We start from the raw sequence: 24,720 nt of genomic DNA, 5'->3' as shown, positions 1-24,720 counted from the left end.
TAGACTGTTAGATATGTCTCTTAGCTATGCCATTTGGATAATGTTTGGACCAGGATTACATTTTCTACACACAATACGCTTATCTGACTTTTAACGGGAGTACATTTATAAGTCAAAGTCAGGTTTAACAAAAGTACATTTAAGATGCTGCAACCCTTTAATGAAAATTGTTCCTTCTTAATCACTGAAGATCTAATTATTTTGGAACACTGGTTCTCTAACATGAAACCCACTGCTATTTACATGATAATCGATTATTGGAAGAGATGTTCTGACAAGAATGCATTTCACTGAAAGGGGTTTTAAAGGTACAATTGGTAAGTTTTTTGTGTTAAAGCAGTTACACTCTCTTGATCATTGTTCTCACCCTCTGCCTGTGTTTAATTCGGGTTTCATAATATAGTTGACAGTCCGACACGCTGTACCAAAACATTGTATAACTACAATAATTCAAGCTCATTTGTTGAAAATTGGTTCTAATTGCCACTGCCAATGGCGCTTCAACGTCAGCACGTTCACAGAGAAGGGGGAGGGATTAACAGTGCTGTGGTTTGAAGGTGTTTGTTGCTGCTGTTCCTCTCTTGACCGTTAGAAATCCGAAATTACCTATTGTACCTTTAAGGCCTATCTTAAAACATATACTTCTCTGTCTATAGTCCTGTACAGCCAGCAGGGGTCTCTGTGGAGCTGAAAAGTGTACTACCCTCTGAATTCACAGTTACAGGCTTTGGATTGGCTTGTTGGACTGGTCGGGGGGGAGGGGGGGTGGGGTGTACCTAATACATTTTAAGCAATTCTTTTGACACTTATGATAAGAAATTCTGCTTAGGGTTTCCCCATAAAATGAAAATATTACATTGGAAGTAGTAAACATATGAAGATATTCCGCTGCCTAGATAAAACTGAATTAATCAACTGAACATAATTTAATTTGAAACCTGCAAGTACACCACTGAACCACTGGATGGCCTCAATGCACACTATGTTCGTGGAGCTCCACAGAAACATAAAAAAATGGCCCTGATCTCACTACAGTTCCTGACAATACGGCAGAGACCAACCCAACTTGTATATACATTATTTCTTCCCCAAAAGCATAATTTCCAAAGCAAATAAAAAGCTTTTTGACGTGAAACAATTTTTCAAAACCAAACGTGTTCCAAAATCCCATTAGTCAAGGTGGGTGTTCTCCATTGAAATCAGTTACACTAAATGCACTTAGAAATGATGAGTGTGGAATAGTTGTCATTCTTTTATTGTTTTACCCTTTCGCATGGAAAGCACTTTGAACTGCATTTACATGTATGAAAAGAGCTAGAAAAATAGCTTGATGATTGATGTATATCCGGTTTGGCCACATCTAGATCCGAGACAACATTCCATGCTTATTTACTCATTGATCAATGTCTAGATTTAGATTCACAATTACTGAAATGTAGATTCTTAATACACTGTATTGATGGGCATTGGGCAGTCATTCCCCGAGTAACTAACTCAATATAGGTCAGTCATATATTATAGAGCACATATGAATATTTCATGATTTGTGGAGCAATAAGAGCCATTGGGAGGGTCAATAACATGTAATTATTTAACAGTACATGAATGAACATCCATTTGCTAAGTGGCCTTTCTAAAACATTGGCCTTTCTTGGAAACCTTGCATCTCATGCCTCTATCTCACTTTACAAGCAAAAGGAATAGTTCAGCTTCTGAGTAAGTCCTTTCAGTTGCTTAATTGTAGAGAAAGAAAAAAATATCGGACAACTTGACAGACAAATCACAGAAGATGAAACAACTTTGCACACTTCCAAAGAAACCTTTAATTAGAAATAGTTATATACAGTGTACAATTAAATTAAACTTTATACAAATATTAAAATACTATCTTCACACCCATTGCAATGTACAGATTTCCAAAGGACAACAAAACAACTGAAAAAAATAAACGATAAACATTCTTTACAGACTTGCATGATTTCTTTTGGTTCCAATTTTGTCATTCAATCCATTTTAGCAGTTTAAAAGTACCATGTTGGACACACAAAGGCGAACAGAATTTAAAGAAAGCGGTTTAAAAAGCCCTGTTTTCTCCTATTAAAAGAACTGCGGGAAGCACTGCTGTACAACAGCATTCTGGATGCAAGAACAGTAAACACAACAGCAGAATAATAAACAGAGTTCCTTTCTGTGTTTTTCCTGTAAATTAACATTAAATTATTTTAAAACACAAGAACAAAAAAAGAGTATCTGTGATTAGGTAATATCTCTGAAGAGACTGGTTACCCTACGTCACATAAAAAAAACAATGTAATAAAGTAAACTGAAAAGAAAAATATTTATCCCGCTTGTGCATAGAAATGTAAGGCGATGCTGAGACAGTGGAATCAAATCCTCTTCTCATCCTCTGCAAGACAACCCAGACATCACAAATGCATTTGGGCACATAAAACTGTCGTAAAAAATAAAGAAAGCAAAAGCGAATCTTAAGGCAATATCATAAGCCTGCCTCAAAAAAGGATTAATGACTAATGGGCAATGGAACCAACTGGCTAAACCACCCTTTGCTTTGCCCTGTCTGAGCATACACGCGTCAGGCAGCGTACCCATGCACCAGCATGTGGTCAAATAAATATCTTGCCCATCCTTGCCTTCTTGGCTCATTTCAAACCAAGGAGCTGAAAGTAGTTTTTCAGAAAACCAAATGTTTCAAAGAGCGAAATGACAGATTACTCTGTGGGCGGTGGGGGGGGGGGGGGGGGGGGGGGGGTAGCATAGGATTACTTTAGGCATGTGCATTCTTTCAGATATCTGCCTCCGACAAGTGCAGCAAATGGAAAGCAAAACCCGATAATCTTCTCTTTTTTTGCACCCAACCTTTGTATCCATTAGCGGCTGTAGAAACAGCCCTGTTCTGAGGACAACGCAGTGACAATCAGCCACATTCAATTTTTTAACAAGGACAAATTACATTTTTACCTTAAGAACAAATGCACATCAATCTCACAATTAAGTTTTCAAATAATTAAACTGGCAATTAAGTGGAGGAACATTCTTAGACATGCTTCGTGAAAAGGCTCGTAAGGCAAGCCGTTTAAGCGGATGAACTAACACCACCACCACCAAGTCCCCTTACTTGGGCCACAGTTTATTTTTTGTTCATTTCTTTTGTAGATGAGGGGGTGCAGGGGCCCCTCAGCCTCTCTTAAGGCACTGCCCTTCTCTCTGGCTCGGGACAGACAGACAGACAGCAGCCTGACATACAGACAAGCATCACCGATTTAAAAAAGACAGCGTGACGTAGGAAACAAATGGGGAGGAAACGCACAGTTCAACCAGTTCAAGCTAAACAAACCAAACGGCTTTGCTCTCTGCCGTTTTCGGGCACGTGAAAGTCTGTCCCGCGTACGCCGCTCTCTGTTGCAGAAAAGACATCGGGCGCCACCATTAACGAACACACAGACGAGGAGACTATATTCACCAAAACAACCAGACCAATGGGCAGCACGATACAATCGCTAACCTAGGGAAAGGCCAGTGAAGCGCCACAGGAACACCTCCCGTATTTGTCGCTGAAGTCCCCACCGCCACGGTGCGTTTGTGTGACGGGTGCTTCCGACAGACATGGAGGGTCGCAAGCCTTCATGCATCACTGATGGCGCACCGCTGTGCAGGTTCAGAGCGCTCCACTGTGAAAATACACAGAACATGCAGCAAAGAGCAGGCCGGATGTCTCCGCAGGGGGGAGAAAGCCAGTCATTATCAATCAAATGACTGCTTTACGGATGGTGAAACGGTGTCCGCTCTAAAGGAAAAACCGCCGGAAAATGTCAGACTTGTCGCCAAACTACCATCCGGAAAACCGAGGGGTTTATTAGATGGACCTCCGCGAGACTAACCTTTCTAAAGAGCTCTTCTGCCCCATTCACGATGCAGGTTGAAAGTGGGACGTGAGACGCACTTGAGGAAAAATGTAGAAAATTTCTAAGTGTGCGCCTTCACATACGCACATTTGATGTGAAGCCGCTCGACATCCGGTACTTTAGCAAGCACTCCGATGGTGCGGACGGCCTGTGAATGACTGCCCGCACATGGGAGGGGGGGGTGGGGAGGAGACGGTTAAGACTGAAGTATATCTGTATTTGCGGCTGCTTCGATTAGAGGGCTAAGAGAAAGGCTTTGCTTCCGATAATTTGGAACAAAGATGGAGAAGGCAGCAGCAGGGATCCTGGTCGATGGCGCTGCAGAAGACCTCAGGCCTCCTTTAACAGGGGGATATCTGCAGGAGAGCGAGGGCAGGAAACAGGGCATTAATCTCAGTGCACATGTGTGGTGCAGACTCCACATGGAATGGAACACTGTTAACTACACAGCAGAGGGAAGGCATAAGGGTAAGGAAACTACATGTCCAATTTACATTTCAGGGCAAACTGCTCATCTAATTTACATTTTAAAAGCATACACCCATCTGTGCATAAAATGTCAGCAATCCAAAGTGAATAATTAGCTTTTTTTCAAAAAAAAAAATTTAAACAAGTACATTTAACCATTTTAGCTGTAAAATCACAAACCTGTGATTATAATGTAGCAATGAAGCAACAACTGCTGGTAATTTTTAAAAATCATTCCCAAATAAACCTACTCTTTACTGAAACTGAATGAATACGTATTAACATTCGAAAAGTGCATGGCCATGGTTCTTCCAGCAGAAAGGGAAGGGCCCTGAAGACTCTTTGGAGTACGTGCACCCAGACACGTGTGCGGGGAGAAGGGAGGGGTCGTACCGTCAGCCAGGTCCTCCACAGAGGCCAGGGACAGGAGGCATTGCTCGTCGCTGCTGCACGAATCCTGCCTTTGGTGCCGGGGGCCCGAGGCTCCGGCCTGCTCAGGGGCCCAGGACGAGGATGAGGAGGAGGAGCAGGAGGAAGAGGTGGGAACCTGGTGAACCAGCACCATCTCGGACTGATGGGAGGAGGTGGAGGGGAGGCTGCTCTCGGCCTGGGCCCCCTCTTCTCGCCCCCGGCCCTGCGGGGCCCCCTGCGCCTCCTCAGACAGCACAATCTGCACACGGGACTCAGAGGGAGGGGCGGGTGCGCTGCCGTACACCGCCTCCTCGTAGGAGGGCAGAGACACCTGGACTCCCTCCACCACAATGGACACGGGCTGGCCGGCCACGCCCTGCTCCCGTCTGCATGGAAACCCGTCAGAGTATATTAGAGACACACCAGACATTACATTACCTCTTATTAAGCAGACACCTTTTATCCCAAGCAACGTACAAGAAGAATACAGGCTACTTTATAATCCAGCTGCAACCGGCGATGTGCAACGGATGTCGCTGGACGCAGTTTATACTCTGGGCAGTCCATGTCGGGTGACAATTGAACTTTCACGAACGTTCTGCAATTTCAGTCAAGCTACACTGTCACTGAACTATAAACTGGCCTCAAGACCATTAATTACTCACAACTAATCAGCCCTGAGTGAGAAACACAACAAAGAAACAACACAGTCAGCCTTTAACACTGAGCGGGGCAAAATGGTGGCCTTTAGCACATGTTCCTGGGCATAGTATAAGGGTGTAACTGTGGAGTGTGGCTTCTGTTGTCCAGGAGGGACTTAAGCTCTGTTAAAGGCTGTGTCTTACCTGCTGGTCTGGAAGGACTTGAGTTTGGGCTGCAGCAGCACAAAGAGGACTATGAGGAGGAGGATGAGGGCCACTGAGCTGACAGTGGCGGCCACAATGGGGAGTGTGGGCATTCCCAAAGGTGAGGGCAGGTCTCGCTCTGAGAGGGGGAGAGCAGGCCGTCTTACTGTACTGTCATCTGCATACACCCCACAGAGCACTTATTCCCCAAAGTATGAAGCACGCCCAAACCCAGAGAGGGTGCACCACAACACACAGAGCAGCCCACACTTTCTATAATTATAATAACACAACAAGCAACCAAAATATCGCTACAATTACAATCATTATCTCTGCTATGAACTCTTGGTATTATTACTATGTTACTACCACAGCAAGCAAAGCCGCTATTCAGCATGTACCCTTATAATAATCTACATCTGAAATGGTGCTCATTGACATTAAAAGTTTGCGGTCTCAAACAGTATTACAGTGCAAACAGTATTACAGTGTAGTCCGTAAGTATTTGGACAGTGGTACAATTTCTGTTCTTTTGGCAACCATACATGCCCAAACTATAATACCCTGACCACCATGTTTCACCAATAAGGGGGGATACTTTGGTTTTGGGCAGTTCCTTTTAGCCTCCACACTTTGCTCTTTCCATCATACTGATAAAAGTCGATCTTGGACTCATCTGCCCAGAATACCTTTTTCCAGAACTCTGCAGGCTCTTTTAGGTACTACTTAGCAAATACTAATGGACTGCACTGTATATGATCTGCTCGAAGCCTCGCTTGACTATTAAGCAACAGACAGTGCTGACACAGGCCTGAGATTCAGTATCAGTGGAGATGACAAACCTTGAACAGGGTGGCAGCTGATCTGCATGGGGGAGTCCCACTCCCCATTCTCACAGGTGAGGTATTTGTAGTCCCCCTTGAGCGCGTAGCCCTCGTCGCAGAAGTACTCGATTACAGTGCCCTGGGTGAGCCGGTGACAGGGGGACGGGTGGCAGATATAGCCCCCGTTCTCGGGCTCAAAAGGCGGCCGACAGACTGCCAATCAAAAACAAACACTTTGTTGAGTGTGGGCACAGATGAACTTGCTTTCTTTCATAAACCTTACAACTGTCCTGACCAAAAACCAAGAGAACCAATGACAGAAATCAATTCTCTCAAAAAGGTCAATAAAACCTTTATGGTTCCCTACACCATGGCACCATGGACCGCAGAAGTTGTGTCAGTCAGAGATAAGGGTGGCTCACCGTTGGTGCGTATGCAGTGAGGAGGGTCAGTAGACCAGCGGCCTGATGCAGTGCAGGAGATGGTGCTGGGCCCGTCCAGCATGTACCCCGAGTCACAGCTGTACTGCAGCAGCGTGCCCAGAGGGAAGGAGCCCCGGTTGGTCTCCGTCAGGTTCACCCAGCTGTGCAGCACGCTGGGGGGCCTCGAACATCCTGGGGAAGGGGGAGAGAGAGGTAAGAGACGGTCAGGCCTGTTCCTAGAGCCAGGGCACAGTCAGCCCACAGTCAGGAAAACACAAAAGGGAGAGCTTTCCTCAGGAGTCTGAAATCTCTCCATAGCAATACATTTGCCCAAGAGGATCAACAACTCAGGATGACATGAATAAATGAATCGTCATTCTGTTTAAGTAAAAAAAAAAGAAGAAAAAAAAAGAAAAGCCAATTGGATGGGAATACTTCAGTCTTGCTGAAACTCTCTCAAACTAGAAACTAGACTACTAGAAACGAGAAGCTAATATTCCGTTCTCTGGGGAAATTAATCTAAATGAGCAAATTATCTGTACCGCACTGGAAGTGGAAGGATCATTAATACATGCTGAAATGGACGACAATAGCCTAGAGAAAAACATATTAATTTTAAGCAAATTTCATTATACCGCCTCCCTGACAGCCAGGTGTGCAGTTCTAATCACTTGATAAACAAAATTCAAAGTTGCCTCCATGAACCAAATCCTCCATTTTCAGCAAGGTACTCTTCAAACCAGTGCTCATCTAGGGATGAAAAATTCTTAGAGCTGTAAGGCATTGGTCACAAACTACTCAAGGCAACAATTCTCTCAATTTTTTAGTTATGTTACAGTATGTCCATATATCATGTAAACCATTGTATTAGGGCCAGAAGTCAACAATACAGAAGAGCAGATACATTTGCGGGCAAATATACGATGGCATTCTCAATTTCAACAACTGCACTTTACGACCATGTAGCCAAGTGCCAGTTTCACCCATCGTAGTCCACAGGAAAACAGTCCTTTGTACAGTCAAATCTCCTTTGCGGATCTAATCTTAAAACCTGATGGAGTGCTTTGTACCACAAAAAGGATACGACGCGTGCGCTTTGCTGTAACACTACTGGGGGGTGTAAAAAATCTCAAAAGCTTTGGCTGTAGACCAGAGCCGTATGCTACAGTCAGGCAGCGCTAATCAGCCATAATCTCAGGTCGAAGCCGAAGTTTTAATGCCCCCGATAATGGAAGCAAAGGTGCTGAATGTGAGGGGGGGGGGGGGGGTTTATAGAGTTCAGCCCGTGGAATGCTATCAACAAGATGGTGGGTTCAACAAAATACCGAGCCTTGAGATGAAAAAACTTTTCAGGAGAAAATTTCAGTAGAAAAAAAACAAAGGTATAACCACACAGCTTCAACAGCTAATAACTACATAACCGGTACACCTACTACCTGTAATTTGGACAAATTCTGCATGAGGAATAGCATCTCTGGGGTGAGCAATACTGTGAGTCATTATTATTAATATTCTGGCAGGCTGTGAACACGAAACATTTTTTTTTTTTCCAGAATCTACTTGCAGTGTTACGGAACACTAATATTTTTAGACTAATCACATTCTGAGCCAAACCAAAGTGCAATTTATAATCTTATAATATAGAGAGGAGTTCCTCCAGAGAAACAATTAAAAAGGGGAAGCACAATACTCTGTGTGTGTGTGTGTGTGTGTGTGTGTGTGTGTGTGTGGGCAACAGGATGCTGGAGCTTTTAAAGTTCTAAAGAAAAAATCAAAACTGAATTTAGTCCTTCTTGACAATATTCCATTTCAGAAAAGAAATGGACCAAGTTCAGTTCGACCAAGATGGATGATTCTTAAGTGGCATGGTTGGAAAGGGAAAGGGTACACAGTAACCATGTCTCTTTGAAAGGTATTTTTATCTACCTTGTTTTTTTATTTTTGTTGTTGATCTGGTGCGTTTGGCTCCCATCTTCTCTAATCCACAGGATTTGGGAGTCAAGCTGCCGATTGGATAATGAAAGGCACTAAGTCACACCAGGGGCCAGGGGTCTGGGATTTAAGCCTAGAACACACAGTACAAACTGCGGGCCAATGTACAGCAAGTGTACTCTTCACACTGCGGGAGCTGGCTGTGATCTCTCTGCGGAGTTGGGAGTCGAGGCTGACATACTGTGGTGACTTGTGGTGCACGTCACAGCCTCAAGATGGCCATCATTTCCCAGCCGGACGGCACAGTGAAAAATAAATAAATTAAAGTCAGTGGATCAAATACACCCTCAAATTCTCACAAAAGGTCACTAAGCTCTTTATCTTCTGGCTCTTTCAAGTGTTTTTTTGTCATTGTTTTTCTTCCTCTAAAGCTCCTGCTGGTTGTTTTGATGTTGTGGTTGTTTGTATGGATTAAGAGGAAACAGCTGAAACAGCATATTGCTGAATGAATGTTTTTCATTGTATATTAGTGGCTCCTGCAAATCATTCCATACACATGAACAGTGCTTGAGTAACTTGTAACCACACAAATCACACAATGACTGTCACCATAAGACAATGGACTATATCTTACCACAAACAGTTTCGACAAGTTGCCGAAAACTCAAAAGGGCCATTATCTTAACGGAAATCATAGTTTGTTCAAGGCTTTATGTTAGAGGGGGGCTTCTCCATGAAGCCAATATTCTGTATATGGAAATGAGGTCATCTTATGACTTATTGGGAGATTGAGGACAACAACATGATGATTATAAGTAGGAGAGGGACATGGTAGTTATGCATGTGTGTGTGTGTGTGTGTGTGTGTGTGTGTGTGTGTGTGTGTGTGTGTGTGTGTGGGTGTGTGTTCACACATTCCTTAGGCGACAAACAATGCTGTATCTGTTGAACGGATTCTGGGGGTTTAAAAAGCACACCACCACTTAGATTAGTTTTGGTAATAGCAGATTTTCATCTCAGCCTTTCCCCTAATCCTTAAATTCTGGTTGTTACTGTGCGACTGGGTTTTCCAGAGGAGACAGTCAACATTCTCATGTGAAACTGTCTATGTGAACAAACAGCTGGGAGCACGACACGAGGCCCTAAATATAGGGTAACTGGAGGAACACAAACAAACCCACAGCAAGCAGAACATGGGAACTTGGGTCCACCAGCCAGACAGTTCACACACTGATAAAAACACTCAGCATAATCAGAAAAAGGGAAGTTGAGAAGAAAATGTAATGTAACACAGTCTAGACTTAAAGATTTAAAACCCAAGAGCCTTCCAGTTTTAATAACTTGGGAGTTATTAAAACACTCTCTTCACCATAAGTAATCACTTGGGTAACGAATGCTGAAAAAAGCAAAGCCACAGATTGGAAATAATCACTGTAATCCAGTGTATGTTAAGTCTCTATCCCCTTTTGAGGAGATTCACCAAGCACGCACAAAAAGGCGTATTAAGGCTTTTCTGTTTTGACACCCCTCTTGAAGCAGCCAAGAAAACTGAAACACACACCACATATTTTAGCAACCCTGTAATCTAAACCTGACCGCTACTTTTCCTCTGTTCAGAGGCAGGTTATAAATGATCTCTGGGGAAAGCGAATGTGGTCCCAGATGGGTACAACTGTAGCTGGGTAAAACCTTACAGGGCGCTTCTCAGTACATACTGAGTGAGTCCAAAATGCAGTCCCTTCACTTATCCACCTGTGTTTATACTCACTTTTATTACTCTTTACACTGCCCAACAGCTTACTGCATCTGTGCTCCTGCTCTTTGTCAAAAGTGCATCTTTAGACACACTCACAAGCACCCAAGCACACAAACACACACACAGTCACATGCACACACATAGGGGCACACAGAAGTACACACACATGCACACAGTCACGTGCACAAACATAGGCACACACACGCACAAACACAGACTCGCACGCACGGAGCTGGAGAGGTATTAGTGAACCATTCATCAGGGGAACGCCATGTGCGGCAGGCTGCAGGCCTGTCAGGAGCTGAGACTGAAAGCCTTCCTGCTGGAACGGGACGAGTCCCGACAAAACATTCCAGCTTTCGCACAGACGTGGCGGCTCGGGTTTCCCTGTCGCAGCAGGCGAAACAGACAGCCTCTCTTCTTCTGTTTGAGGATGCAGAACCTAACAGCGCTACCAAGTCAAAGTCACTACGGATCAGCTAGCATTAGCCCATTGCTCCTTTCACCCAAGATTATAATCCAAGCCACGTAACTGAGCCGGTGTGCAGACCCTTTGGGCTCGCCCCTCCTCCGCTGGGCCGTAAATAACAGGTGTCGGTCTCAGCTTTCAGGCTGCGGCCGGTCTGTGGGCCTGAAAGCAGAGCAGGGCAGGGCAGCCCGACACTCGAGGTGTCTCCTTTGTCACTCTGCCCCCCTCCCCGCCGCCAGCTTTCAGAGCAGCAGATGGGCATGTGCTGAGCTCCCTCCTAAAACCCGACCCCCATGCCCCCCCCCCACCCCCCCCCGCCACAACCTCGCACCGCGGGCAGCGGACCCCCTGCCCCCTCTGTCTCAGACAGCTGTGATGCATAAATACCTTTCTTTCAGCTTTCATCAGGACAAAGGGTCAGACCCCTAATGAGACCCCCACACCCCCGCCCCGATGCCCACCGAGTCCCCCCACAGGCCTCCCAAACAAAAACACATCCAGTGACCCACAGGGTATTAATGACGGCAAATGTATTCTCGTAATGGAAATACGCAGAAAAAACACACACGCGTCCTGCTGGATTCAGAACGGCTGTATGGGGAAACTTGCATTCTTTCGACACGCAGCCAGAGGGGCTTTACGAACGGGAACAAAGACTGCAGCGCAGACCCGCCGCGAACGGTGAACTTGGCGTGATGCGCCATTAGCCGGCTCGAACAAGCGAACCCGGTGGCACCGAGGCGCTATATATAAATGTGACTGGAGCACATGGCGGTTTCCGCTTTCAAGTGCGAATTAGCTGGTCGTTGCCAGAGAGTTTTATCACGCTTTGGTCCATCTGATCTTGAGCCACTCCTGAGGTTACCTCTTCATATTCACCGCAACACGCATTCGTGGAAGGCAGGGTTTCATTACGGAGCAGCACAGGGATCTCTGTAAGAGCCAACTGCCGCGCTTCCAACCATTCCTTCCGCCATTCCTCTGGGCTCCCGTTGCAACTCAATATTTGCGCCGGCAAGAGGTTGAACTGGAGCAGAATTCGTAACGAGGAGAAACGCTGATTATCATGGGTTGCATACGCGAGGAATCGACGTGGCGGAATCCCCTGACGGTCGCCGCGTGCTTTTAGGGGAACGGAGTCTGACAGTCAGTGTGTTAACTATGGGGCCGGGACCACCATTTTAATTCGGCTCGTTTATTACCGGCTCCTCGGAGGCACGGAAAGGCCACAAAGCGCCGAGGCGCTCGTCTCACACAAAGACAGCCTCTCAATGATTAACGCACACTGAACATGCGCATATGCTCATTATAACACAAGCCATCAATCACTGAGCGTGGAACAGATTCATTGTTTCAGCAATGATGGAGCTGCAATCACGTCTTTTACACAGTCTTAAAAAACCTGCCTATGTACGCAATAGTGCTCCAGTGCACATGTTTACGGTACCACTGCTATATTCTGGACTTCCTGTAATTAAATTCCCTCAGGAACAACTTTTTTTTTCCCGTTTAATATATTCATTAAACCACTTATTTGTACGAAATCTATAAACAAGAATAACTAGGCTAGTAATTTATGATAATCTATATAATATTATATATTGTTCCTGAGGTAAAAGCTATTTCTGAAAAGCAGAGCTGGAGGATTGAGGGTGAGAGTTCCTTCTGTAACTAATTATCTTTTGATAAAACAGACCACTAAATAAATTACCCTAGTGTTTACTTGGCTAGCTAGCCAAACCTATAAAACCTGGAAAACAACCCCAACTCACATGACACCAGAAACCAAATGAATCAGTGGTAAGATTCGCGAGCTAATGTACAAGCTAATACTATACAGTCTCTGTAACATGAACATGGACGCTGCCGCCTTCAGAGTGGGATCTGAAGCTTTCAGTCGGGTGAGTCAGAATGGTGACCAACACTCATTGTCTGGGTTCCTAGCCATCTACAGTACAAAACAGTTTCTCATGAAGCTTTCTAGGCTTCTTTCTAATTTCCAATGTCAAAAACCAGGTCGTACAACTTGCTAGTGAGCCAATTTAATATTCCCCAATCAGAAGATTATCTGATCACGAGATCTATTCACATCATTTTTGAATATTGCTCATGTGATTTCTCTGCTCATCCTGCACCGACACAGCATAGCATTAGCCAGCTAACTTACAGTAGCTAATTATTCCATAATTGCAGTGTTCATTCCTGCAGTTATATTATACTTTTAAATTTTGACATGCCAACACAGCTGCTAATACATGCCATAATGGCTGTGCAGTGCAGTCCCTATGGTACAATCAGTACTGGCAGAGTGACAAGCTGGCACATTAATATGTGTATAATGAGCTGGTTTTCAGTGCTGCTTTGTGAAAATGTGAACATTTTATGCAAATTTCCTTGTGAACCATGTCAGATTCAAGGTCTTCAAAGACCAATATGTAATCCTGCAGCAAGAAGAAAAAAAATATTTTCACATTGGTATTTTACCTATAACGACCAAAAAAAACAGATTTTTGACCACATAGGATGTTTAAATTAGTTTACCATGTCTCTTAGTTCAATAAATGAATGATTATCAGACTGAATTCTGCTGAAGCTCATTCTGGAATGCGGTGTCCTTTTCCCCACAATACCACCACAAAGAATGCTACATTTCTAAAGGACGGGTGCCAGGTTTCCTTTCCTTTCCTTTGACAATTCAGAAATGTGTGAAGTCAAACTCCTTTCAAATCGCAAAAGTAGCCAGCAGTGATAGGAACACCTGTGTAACTCACCACACGGACTGCTACTTAAGCCCTGACTCACTGGTAATAAAACAGCCATCATTATCAGACTGAAATCATGCAGCTCTCTGTGAATCACCCTCCATCCGTCTGCTGTGGTTTTGTGTGCGAGTGTAAACTGGGGTCCAGACAGCCACGATTTATGCAACAGAGAGCACATTAGGATTCTGGCAGAGAGGCCGATAAAAAAGACAAACCCCCATCAAACAATTTCTTCCTCTAACCCTGTGAGTATTTGGTTTTTGAAATGAGATCATTCCACCAAAATGCAGGGAAAAATACCCTGCAAACACAGAGCAACTGGCCACGACCCAGACTTGAACCACAACAAAATAGGTACTAGTTACTGATTCTTTGAACCAAACATCTTTCAGTGTCTGACATTTATGTTGTTTATTTGTCATGATATTTATACAGCCTTTGGTAGTCTAGGGTGGTTTACAGAATTGTGGCCCCTATCAGACCTCAAAGTAAAGCAGACTGTTTACATGCCGATACAGGGTCAGCAAGGTTTGGAAGACAGTGCTTGTCAAATATAGCACCATTTCCCAATCATTTTGCTGCCTCTTCCGATTGCCCCCACAACTAAAGTCTTTGTACAAATACATTTTATAAAGAATGATGTGTAACCGTGGTGTTGTTGGAAAGCAGAGGTGATGGGAAATAAGTTGGTACCATTGATGAGCTGTACTCCCCCTATTTCGACGCAGACTCAAAACACACCTTTTCAAACTCTACCTTAGTCCTCCCTCCTGATTTCCCCCGCCCCCCCCCTTTCTGATATCCCTATCCTTGTCTAACCCAAAAAAAAAAAAATTGCACTTATGATGACGACTATATGTTTACAATAGCATTCCATGTGTTTTTTCCTAGTTATGGATGTGATGCTTTGACTTGTGGTAGACCCTATGCACTTTGCTTTGGATTAAAAGTGTCTGCCAAATGACAAAAATGTAAATGTAAATGTAGAAAGGTTAACCAGGTTCTACAGAGATAGCACAAGCAGGATTATTGATGTTACTGCCATTTTGTGATGGTCTTTATTTAATTTGGTGTCTTTCTTTGATCCTCGGGAATATATAAGGGTTAAAGTGAAATGGTTTATGGAAAAACATCAGCCAAGATCTCCTGCGCGTTACCTGCATATAGCCATTTCATTACTCACAGGTTACAGTTCATCATTGCATAGTGCCATTATTGAACATCTTGTACAATTACATTTTATATTTTAGTCATTTGGCAGACGCTTTTAATCCAAAGCGACTTACAAGTGCATAGGTTCTTCCACAAGTCAAAGCATCACATCCATAACTAGGAAAATACATAAAAAGTGCTGTTTTAAACATATAGTCATCATAAGTGCAATTTTTCTTTTGGGGGGGGGGGGGGGGTTAGACAAGAGGGATAGGGATATCAGAAAGGGGGGCGGGGGAAATCAGGAGGGAGGACTAAGGTAGAGTTTGAAGAGGTGTGTTTTTAGTCTGCGTCGAAATAGGGGGAGGGATTCTGCTGTCCTGACAGTGGTAGGCAAGTCATTCCACCACTGAGGAACCAGAACGGAAAACAGGCGTGAACGTGCAGCTCGCCCGCCAGGTGCTCGTAGTGAGGGAACGATAAGGCGACCAGAGCTGGCAGACCGGAGTGGTCTAGCTGGGGAGTAGGGAGTGTTCAAGGATTGTATGTAAGGTGGGGCAGTCCCCTTAGCAGCCTGAAATGCCAACGCTAGGGCCTTGAATCGGATAATAAATTACTATCGGACAATAAATTACAATCTTTTTAACCTCTGTTCTCTTACCACTGCAGACCAAGTGGTTTTAGTCCCCCCATACACACAGAACTATGTGTTTGTTTTGACCAGAATGGCTAATCCCGCAGTTTCAACCAGCTGCTGTTAGAAGTGTCATAATAAAATTTTGAATGACATGTATTTCTTGGCAATAAATATATGTTTATTATTTTTTTTATCAGAAATGTATTCTGAAAATGTCCTTTGTTCCAAAGACGCGGCATTCCATAGGCTAGCTTGGCCACTGATTTAGCTGGTTAGGTGACCAAATTGCATGGCTGACTGACCTCGATCAGTGTCCAGGCTGCAACTGATCTGCATGGGGGAGTCCCACTCCCCATTCTCACAGGTAAGGTATTTGTAGTCCCCCTTGAGCGTGTAGCCCTCATTGCAGAAGTACTCGATTACGGTGCCCTGGGTGAGCCGGTGGCAGGGGGATGGGTGGCAGATGTATCCTCCGTTCTCAGGCTCAAAGGGCAGCCGACAGACTGCCAAAATAAACACAGGCCCTTTGGTGAGGATAGAAGCGTGACGTATGAACCTGCTTCCTTTTATTTGCAAGTGCAGGGAGATATGCTACAGTGCCACACCCTGGTGTGTTCACAAAAGATAAAGTGCATTTCTTGCAAATGTAGCAGCCTGGTTACAATTTAATGGTGACATCACAGGGCCACCGTTACACTTTAGTAGGGAATATTTAGAATGGTATCAGTTCTTGAGGCCCATCATTGGGCAGCAGTGCTGCCAATAGCAGCCTTAAAAAAAGGAACTGAAAGTTAGAACAGCACTAGCTTCTGTGATATGACATACACACGAGTGAAACTTTCAGGGGAACTGTGATCTTTCAAGGGAATTTTTTTTAGGGCGGGGGGATTTCACTGGGGGTGTTCAAATGAAGATGCTCGCCGCGGTTTAAAAAGGATATTGATCGGAGGAGAACGAAAAATTGACACACTTGATCGACACACGGCCGATGATGTCAAAATCTTGTTTTCCAGGAAGTGGATGTAAGAAAATCTTTGGTGTGAAAAATTACAATTTTATAAAAATGTTTGGGATATATACAATAAGGGTGGTGACTGGCTCACCATTGGTGCGTATGCAGTGAGGAGGGTCAGTAGACCAGCGGCCTGATGCAGTGCAGGAGATGGTGCTGGGCCCGTCCAGCATGTACCCCAAGTCACAGCTGTACTGCAGCAGCGTGCCCAGAGGGAAGGAGCCCCGGTTGGTCTCCGTCAGGTTCACCCAGCTGTGCAGCACGCTGGGGGGCCTCGCACATCCTGGGGAGGCAACGCCCATTCGAGACGCCTTCAAGTTTCAGGTACTAAGAGGCAAACCTCAGTCCAGAAATAAGACTACTTTAATTAAGCGGAGAATAAATGGCGCAGGACGCAGCAGTGTTAAACAGTACTTACCAGACAAGCTCAATGCGGCTAGCCTATTCTTAGTTAAGCACCATACGGCTGGCTTATTCTTACCCTAGCTTTTAGAATGGCTTTAGGCTGGTGAAAGAGACCACGATCCAAGATCTCATCAGAACAGGACATAAATGCCCATAAGAACAAAACAATCACACTACAGAAGAAATGTGAGACAAATGACATAAACATTAAGTCAATTTAAAAACAACTTGAGCTTCATAAGCAACAAAATATTTCTCAGAAATACATGAAACTAATTTCAGACATTATCCAGAGGCATGGTGGGCTTTTCAAAAATTGACTTTCGTTTGGACTAACAATTCAAAACGATAATTAATTGTATTCACAAATGCAGTCTGGCAAGTTCAGCAAACTCACCAAACTGGGTTTGCAAAGAAACCGCAGAACGTGGCTTGCATGTAAGCGAAAGTTAAAGACTACTGTTGATTGAATACAGGCTAGAGATTCAGAGGACAGAACCCATTGCCCTTTAACAAGAATCTCCACATCACAGATGCCCCTGCAAGGTGCACACAATGAGATGTTGACAACTCACAAAAATTAAAATACTTTCACCAGCCCTGACATGCTATGGATAATACAGCAAAACTGAATACAGTGAGCACTGTGTGACATCTGTATAGTGCAGACAGTTCTAACCAAGCGAAAGAGTGAAGTCAGATATACTGCGCTTTCAGAAACATACTAAGGAAACGAAGCACTGAGAAACACCACTTCCTCCCACAGTATTACTGTGCAGCACCATTTATTTAGCTTGAAAAACCAACATGCTATAGACACGTTGATAGTGAAACTGTTCAATTAGAAAGGTTGAATCCTTGCAAAAAGCAGCAATGTTAACAAAGCTAATCCAACATGCCCTCACAATATTATCGGAATGTTTTGTCAATTCTAAAACATGGCTGCTACGTGGCAGCAACATTGTGAGAAGGTTTAGAGAACGTTTTGCGTTAGCTGGAAACCTGTCGGATCAATAGGAGCTGACTTGAGCCAGCTGACACAGATCATATCTTGCCCAGCACAAAGGAAGTAGCCTGAGTTTTCATCTTGTGTGGGCAGAAACAAACTACCCAGAAGAACTGAAAGTCAGCGTTCATTGCAAATTAGAATCACATGCCAGGAAGCACAAAAAACCTAATGTCTGTTTAGTTTTTAATGCAATTAAGTGCCTATGAAGTCTTAGAGGCAAGAAAGCCTGTTTTATGAGTTGGCTCAGACCGATGGATATGCTAGCATGAGTGGACAGATGTTTTTGAAGATGAACAGCCATTGGCGGTGGGACAAACGGCCAGCAATGAGGAAATGGACTGATGAGTCACAAGCTGTCCATATGCTAGACATGCATCAATTCATCCATCTGTACACAGCAGATTAAATTAATCCGCACCCTTCAGGGAAAAGCACATACTTAAGTTGTCATTTCTTTCAGACTATACAGTAAGAAGCCATTCCATCAAGCTTCCAGACACCCATATTGCCTTTTCACAGAATGGCCAAAAATAGACCAAAATGCAAAATACAAAATACCTCCCAAAAATGAGCCGATATGTAAACTTTTCATTCAAATTGAGGAGGTGGAGGTTTATTTGCAGGTGGCACAATAGTTGATAAAACAATGAAAAAAAGAAACACCCCACACCATGTGAAATGCAAACATGCAAATTGCAAACACATATTAACAGCCATTAACACAAATTAAATTCTGCTATCTGGCCATCACTGATATCTATTCATACACATAAAAATATATATTTATTACACTTATATTCATATTTATATTTAATGAAATTACAAAATGGCAAAATGTGAAATTTCTTAAATGAATGAAAATAAGATTATGACCTTATCATAGTACTCGGATAGTGAACATCTCTGGGTCATTACATTACATTACATTATTGCCATTTGGCAGACGCTCTTATCCAGAGTGACGTACAGTTGATTAGAATAAGCAGGAGACAATCCTCCCCTGGAGCAATGCAGGGTTAAGGGCCTTGCTCAAGGGCCCAGCGGCTGTGCGGATCTTATTGTGGCTACACCGGGATTAGAACCAGCGACCTTACGTGTCCCAGTCATTTACCTTAACCACTACGCTACAGGCTGCCCATATCACTCCATTCATTATCACTTCCAAAAACTGCTTTTGAAATTGGGATGATGACATGATGACTAAACCTCTGGTGTGTTAGCCTGGCTCATCAGAGAGCACAACGTGACTACAACCCGCGCCATGTTCCTGGTTTCTTCACCACTGCTCTATTTGCTCACTTCCTGTGTACGCAGATGTGGAGACAGCAGACCAACTGGCTGAGAATTTAGGCCAAGCCACCCAAATCGCTGGCAAATGAAATGCCTAGCGCTCGAATAATTAAAACAGGCACAGACGGAATGTCTGTTCGCGCTCGCGGGAAAAGCACAAACGCCGACCGCGGTGATGTTATGTGGAAGTTGCGGCAGGCCTGACTGCTGGCTAGAGCGGCAGCACAAGACATTGTTTATGTCTGTTCTTGGCCTTGCTCGCTGGCCTGTGCGTGTGTATCCAGTCCCAGAGACAGCCTGCTCTTTGAGCCCGTTGTCCTCCGTGCTCCAGTCAGGCCCGTGGCCCGTGGGGGGCTAAGATGATAACTTTGTGAGTTGCTACCTCTCGGCTACTATGCGAATAGCAGTGACTCACCAGCAGCGCACAGAGCAGATTGACTGTGGGTCCTTACTCCGGTGCAGAGATACCAGAGCCATTTCCAGCCACAGTTTTACAAGCAAAGTGAGCCCAAATTATTGCTGTGCCACCAGCGCAGATGGTTGGGGTACGGGCGTCTGAGTGGGGAGCTGTGGCCCTGGCTCCGGACACATGAGGGAGAGGGACAGGACGGGCCCAATTTGAGCAGCTGAAGACGCAGATACACGCTCAATTGCGATCCGGCTTTGACGGCAAGAACCTCGTTCTCCGTCGGCCCAAATCCAAGCCATATGCTCGCCGCGTAGGGGGCAACTTCTCGGTTTTTGGAGGGTTATCAAAACCTTCCCGTGAAAGAAAACAACCAAGAAGGATTTTCAACCGAGAGGACTGAACAAATATAATTTCAGAGGCATGTTATGAGAAGCTGCGGATGCCCGTTAGAGTGTCAATCTTTGCGCTCCGACTATACACCAGAGTGAAATTCGAAACACGGATACACTGAACTGCGTGCGCCTCAAAGTAGGACCCTGTGAAAAGCCACCCCCGCAAGGAAGTGAGCTCTCTTACCTGACGCCTGTCCCGGGGAGACAATGACCAGGAAGAAGAACAGAGAGAGCAGCAGTCTGGAGGAGGAGGAGGAGGAGGAGGGGACGAAGGCTCTCGTTTCAACCGCTACCATTCCATCGCACATCTTTTACTGCAGCTGCAGGGAGGGAGTCCTCTGGGACTGAACCTGAGGGGGAGAAGGGGATGGTTTTTACACTCTCACATTCAACGCTGCTTGTGTCAGACTTCCTGAAATTAATTCATTATCACCCGAACGTAAGGTTCTATTTCTTTCTAAATGCTTAATTAAGCCAAGAGGTGGAAAATCCGGGTTTGGAAATCACCTGGATTTCCCAATTACCACAACTCTTCAGCCAGGGGGTAGAACTAATTAGTGAAATCAGCTGGCTGAGAAACATGGCAGAACTTATTTTCTGAACCTAGATTTTCCACCTGTGGTCTTAATTCGGCATTTAAACAAAAACTAAGAGAAATGCACATGAATGAACGGCATTTTCCAGTACTGTTCTGGTGATAATGCAAAGTACAGTGGTCAGATTTTATTCCAATCACCTGGATTTCCCAATTACCACAATTATTCAGCAAGGACGTAGAACTGATTATGACAAGTTCACAGGCGGAAGAAACACATGGCAAGACATTTAGCTTCTGACCCATGGACTTTCTACCTCTGATTAAGCCTTACTGTACTTGGCATCAGGAAGGCTGCATGATTTTTATATGAGCCCTTAGATGGAGTGACTAATCACATATAAAACTGGTCAGACAGCAACAGCAGAACAGCTCTTGTGTTCATGTTGCTTGATAGATTTTATGATAAAGTGTAAACCACATCCAGATGGTGAGAAAAGGCCGAATTAGCTGAAGCCCTTTATAATTCATGGAGGGGCATGCTTGTCAGTGTCTGCCCGTTTTCTCTACAGACTGATGTGTTGTGCCAATCTCGCTTCAAAAACCACAGTGCGGGGTAATTGCACAATAATGAGATCCAGGTGCAGTTGCTTGCCTACAAAGTAAGCGATTTAAATTCTTCTGAATCACTCCACTGGTGCTAATCCATTCCATTAACTCTGAAAATAACAGGATGCTTCAGGAAATTAATCTGGTTTCTGCTTCAAATAATGCTAGCTTCAGAGAGACCAGACAAGGAGAACAACTACTGCAGCAAGAGTCATCTCAGCCACCTTTTTCACCCATCTATGAAGGGTGGGCAAACTGCCAGGGGAGGTTTCTGGGTTGAGCAACCTTTGCCAAGTAGCTGCTGCCATGGACAATATGGCAGTGGGCTGCTCTCTGAATCAGCACTAAGTGGTCACATTCGCACTCACATTTGAACAGAACAGTGCAGTCTGGATGTTCAGTAAGAGGAGCCAACCAATAACCCTGCAGATATATTGATTAGAGGCTTGGCTCCATTCAGGCGTTATGTACTGGCAAGGGCCAAAGAAGGAGCATATTGAATAAAAGGAAGTATAGGCACAGTTTGATACACCGGATTTAAATATTGTGGAGAAATGGTGCAACCGGTTTGCTAGCCGCTGGGGTTTTGGAGCCGGCCTAGACATTACTGCGACAAGCAATAGGGTAAATAAGTATATAGCAGGAAAAGTATGTTTCCTGCCTGTTCTGATTAGCTCCGAGTGTGCATTATGCACACACATCCAACATGCAAGCATGCCTTTATATTACCACATTGATTTTCTTCCCCCCACGATTTTACATAAAGAACAAGTCAATACGCTTTTTAAGCAAGTTACAGAATATGTGAGGATATTAGATATAAGATTGGGATACAAGATTAATGTGAATAAATACCTAAGCTTGAAGTTACCCATCTGTAATATTTTCAGGAAGGAAGGTAAAAAGTTAATTTTCCCATGTGGACCTGAAACCTGCATTGTGTAAAGCAGGCAAATAATAGTTAGTTTAATAATGAATAGGTTTCTACTTTTACTGCTGAATGCATATATTGTTCAAGTCCACACTGTCATCTTCTGCTTCATTCCACACCCAACACTGGAATTATACAAGAGGCAGTCAGCTCACTTCCTTGTTTTGGTTCTAAAAAAAATAATACCATGTACCCACGTGACGCTATTACAGACGATTAACCATTCACTGACAACTTGACAAAAAGTCCAAACTTTTTTTACTAACACTAACTAAATTACAAAACCGAAATGCCATCACATTCTTAAGCCTACCTGTGCTCCAAAGGCGTTATATGGAGGATAAAAACAGAAACGTTTCTTTCTGAAAATGTAGACCCAGCACAACCAAAAAGTAAAAGCTAGGCTAATCCCAGAATGTCACAAAGCAATCTGCTTCGGCATTCCCAGCTCTCAAACTGAATAAAAAGCCTGTGCTCTGGCTCAAGCAGCGGCACTGTAGTTTGGCAGGGAACAGTTTGCTATCTGATAGGCCTGAGCTAATGCCTTTTAGGTTCGTGTGGAGCCAGCTCTGCCCATAAGTGTCATGAGGTAACAGAGGGCTCTGCAAAGCCCCGAAGAAAGGTTCTTTGTATCACTGTCTTAAGGTATATTAGAGCCCCACGGTATAGCGCTCATCCGTTTACCATAATTATACATTTGAGTTGCTACCACAATTAGAATTCTTATGCAACCAACTTCACCTGAAAGGCTAGCATCGGTTTTCTTTTTTAATGAGTGGATTTAAGATTTGTAGCACTAACCTGCACTATTTCCAATAATTTTGCCACGACGCACCCCAGTACCGACATACATTCAATTACATTTTGTCAGACATTGAAAAATGTCAGAATTATGTTGCAAAATGGACCATCTGAACTCGTTACCTACCTGCTTAATAACGTAGTCTAACTTGTTATCTGGTAAATTATTGTTTCTGGCATTTTGAACAAACTCGAAACTGTCTGATAACGCTAAGGTTACTCAGAATAGTGAATACCTCGTGAAGACGCAGCTTGGCACCCTTAGCAAGTTCTAGGTTAGACTAAGCAATGACAGCTGTATAACCTAGCTAAATAAGCTAATGTTAGCTCACAGTTGAGTGTCGCTCACTAACTTGCTGGCTAACATTAGCAAACAATTGCGGTTTGTAACGCAAATGCTAACTTGACTATCCGGCGTACTGTCACCACAATACAGCTTGTGGCTATGTGGATATAGCTAGCTAACAATTTATAACCAACTAAATCAACGGTAAATTACCTACCAGTTAGCCACACTATGGCCATTTTGAAAAGTAACGTACAGCTACAAGGAACAAAGGAATGGTAAATTAGCTAACAAGTTACACAGCTAACTGTAAAGCCCATCTAGTATAGCTAGCAGCGCCAGCTAGAAGCAAAAGCCAAGCAAGCCCAAGGAGCGAGCTAGCTAAAAACAAAGAATATGTTACTTCATTGTATCGTTGCTAGTACCAAGGAAATCACCGGGATTCTAATTTTAAATAAACAGATGGCTGGCTAACGTTAAATTTGGATTTCTATATTAATTTGGAAGCTGACTGAACGTCATCGAGTGTAGCTAGCTGGCTAGCTAGAAAACATTGAACAAACACAGAAGACCGACTGAGTGACTGGCGAACACAAACACACACCGACACAAACGGGAATTACTAGCTGAAAGCGCAAGATCTTACCAACACAACGACCTGTTTCGGGGTCCCCCCACTCGTTACTCACTGTCGCGACATGTAGCTACCGAAATATAATAACCCAGGATGGTATATGAGATTGTTATATGTTAACAAAGAGTGACGAACGCTATCACTGTCTTGATTCACAGGCAAACGGCAATAGCGGAAATAAACACCCTCGCATTTGTCCAACTCCACGGGTTGCCTCGCTCTGGCTCTGTCTCCATGACAACTAACACAGGCCTTTGAGTGTGAGAGGGTGCAGGACGGGGATTAGCAACGTCAGGGTCTTGTCTCATCGGTTATTTGACAGCTCAGTATGCATGTAGTACGGTCATTGATGACATGGATTTTCTAACTCAACATAATTTTCGTCTTACCATTAAAGCACCTCTTTCAGCGAAACGGAATGGTCCTCAGGGACCGACTCCTAACGAAATTATCAATGTCTTACTGGCAACAGTCCCTTAAACTGAGGAGCATATCAAAGGCTGATCCACTTCAGGATCTGGTGCTGCTCTTAATGATTTAATTAGCTAAATAATGTCTTGAACAGACATTTATAGTTGGACCAGCTACACCTGCATACTGCAAGTGTATCCTATAAATATCTATAAATAAATGTGCCATTTATATACTCTGAGAGGTTATATCTGTGAGGTTATTAACACGAAAAAGAATAAGAAAAAAAAAGGAAAAACACTTGAACTCGCCATGCAACGATAACGAAAAATCCAGGATAATGTATTTATGTAATCAGCAGTCTGTGAAAACCGTGGATGATAGCCGCCACCTAGT

At 44.0% G+C, this 24,720-nt stretch overlaps 1 protein-coding gene across 2 annotated transcripts; it reads right to left on the bottom strand.

Annotated features, from left to right (window-relative positions):
* Positions 1–1,799: 1,799 nt before the first annotated feature.
* LOC133133222 (sushi domain-containing protein 6-like) lies at positions 1,800–24,132 on the bottom strand. 2 transcript variants are annotated; one of them, XM_061249318.1, is made up of 9 exons: positions 23,926–24,132; positions 20,302–20,467; positions 16,704–16,895; positions 15,903–16,103; positions 6,894–7,085; positions 6,490–6,684; positions 5,648–5,786; positions 4,785–5,188; positions 1,800–4,279 (listed from the first exon to the last, which is right to left on the bottom strand). In XM_061249318.1, exons 2-9 carry the CDS (start codon positions 20,423–20,425, stop codon positions 4,254–4,256), a joined length of 1,473 nt encoding a protein of 490 aa, XP_061105302.1. In that variant the 5' UTR covers positions 20,426–20,467; positions 23,926–24,132; the 3' UTR covers positions 1,800–4,253. The 2 variants fall into 2 exon arrangements, with proteins under 2 accessions (XP_061105302.1, XP_061105311.1); XM_061249327.1 differs by lacking the exon at positions 16,704–16,895.
* Positions 24,133–24,720: the final 588 nt, after the last annotated feature.

Source organism: Conger conger, chromosome 1, assembly GCF_963514075.1.
Source record: "Conger conger chromosome 1, fConCon1.1, whole genome shotgun sequence".
NCBI classification, from domain to species: domain Eukaryota; kingdom Metazoa; phylum Chordata; class Actinopteri; order Anguilliformes; family Congridae; genus Conger; species Conger conger.
Note: the sequence above shows the minus strand (reverse complement) of the source record. Positions and strands in the feature narration are given on the sequence as shown.

Bases quoted from the DNA above. Each gene is read 5' to 3' on its own strand.
- LOC133133222 (XM_061249318.1), bottom strand. From the start codon at position 20,425: ATGTGCGATGGAATGGTAGCGGTTGAAACGAGAGCCTTCGTCCCCTCC. The intron at 7,086-15,902 runs GTCAGTCAGCCA...CCCCTTCCCCAG, and splicing joins CAGCCTGGACACTGATCGAG to GATGTTCGAGGCCCCCCAGC. The intron at 5,189-5,647 runs GTAAGACACAGC...GTTTCCATGCAG, and splicing joins AAGTCCTTCCAGACCAGCAG to ACGGGAGCAGGGCGTGGCCG.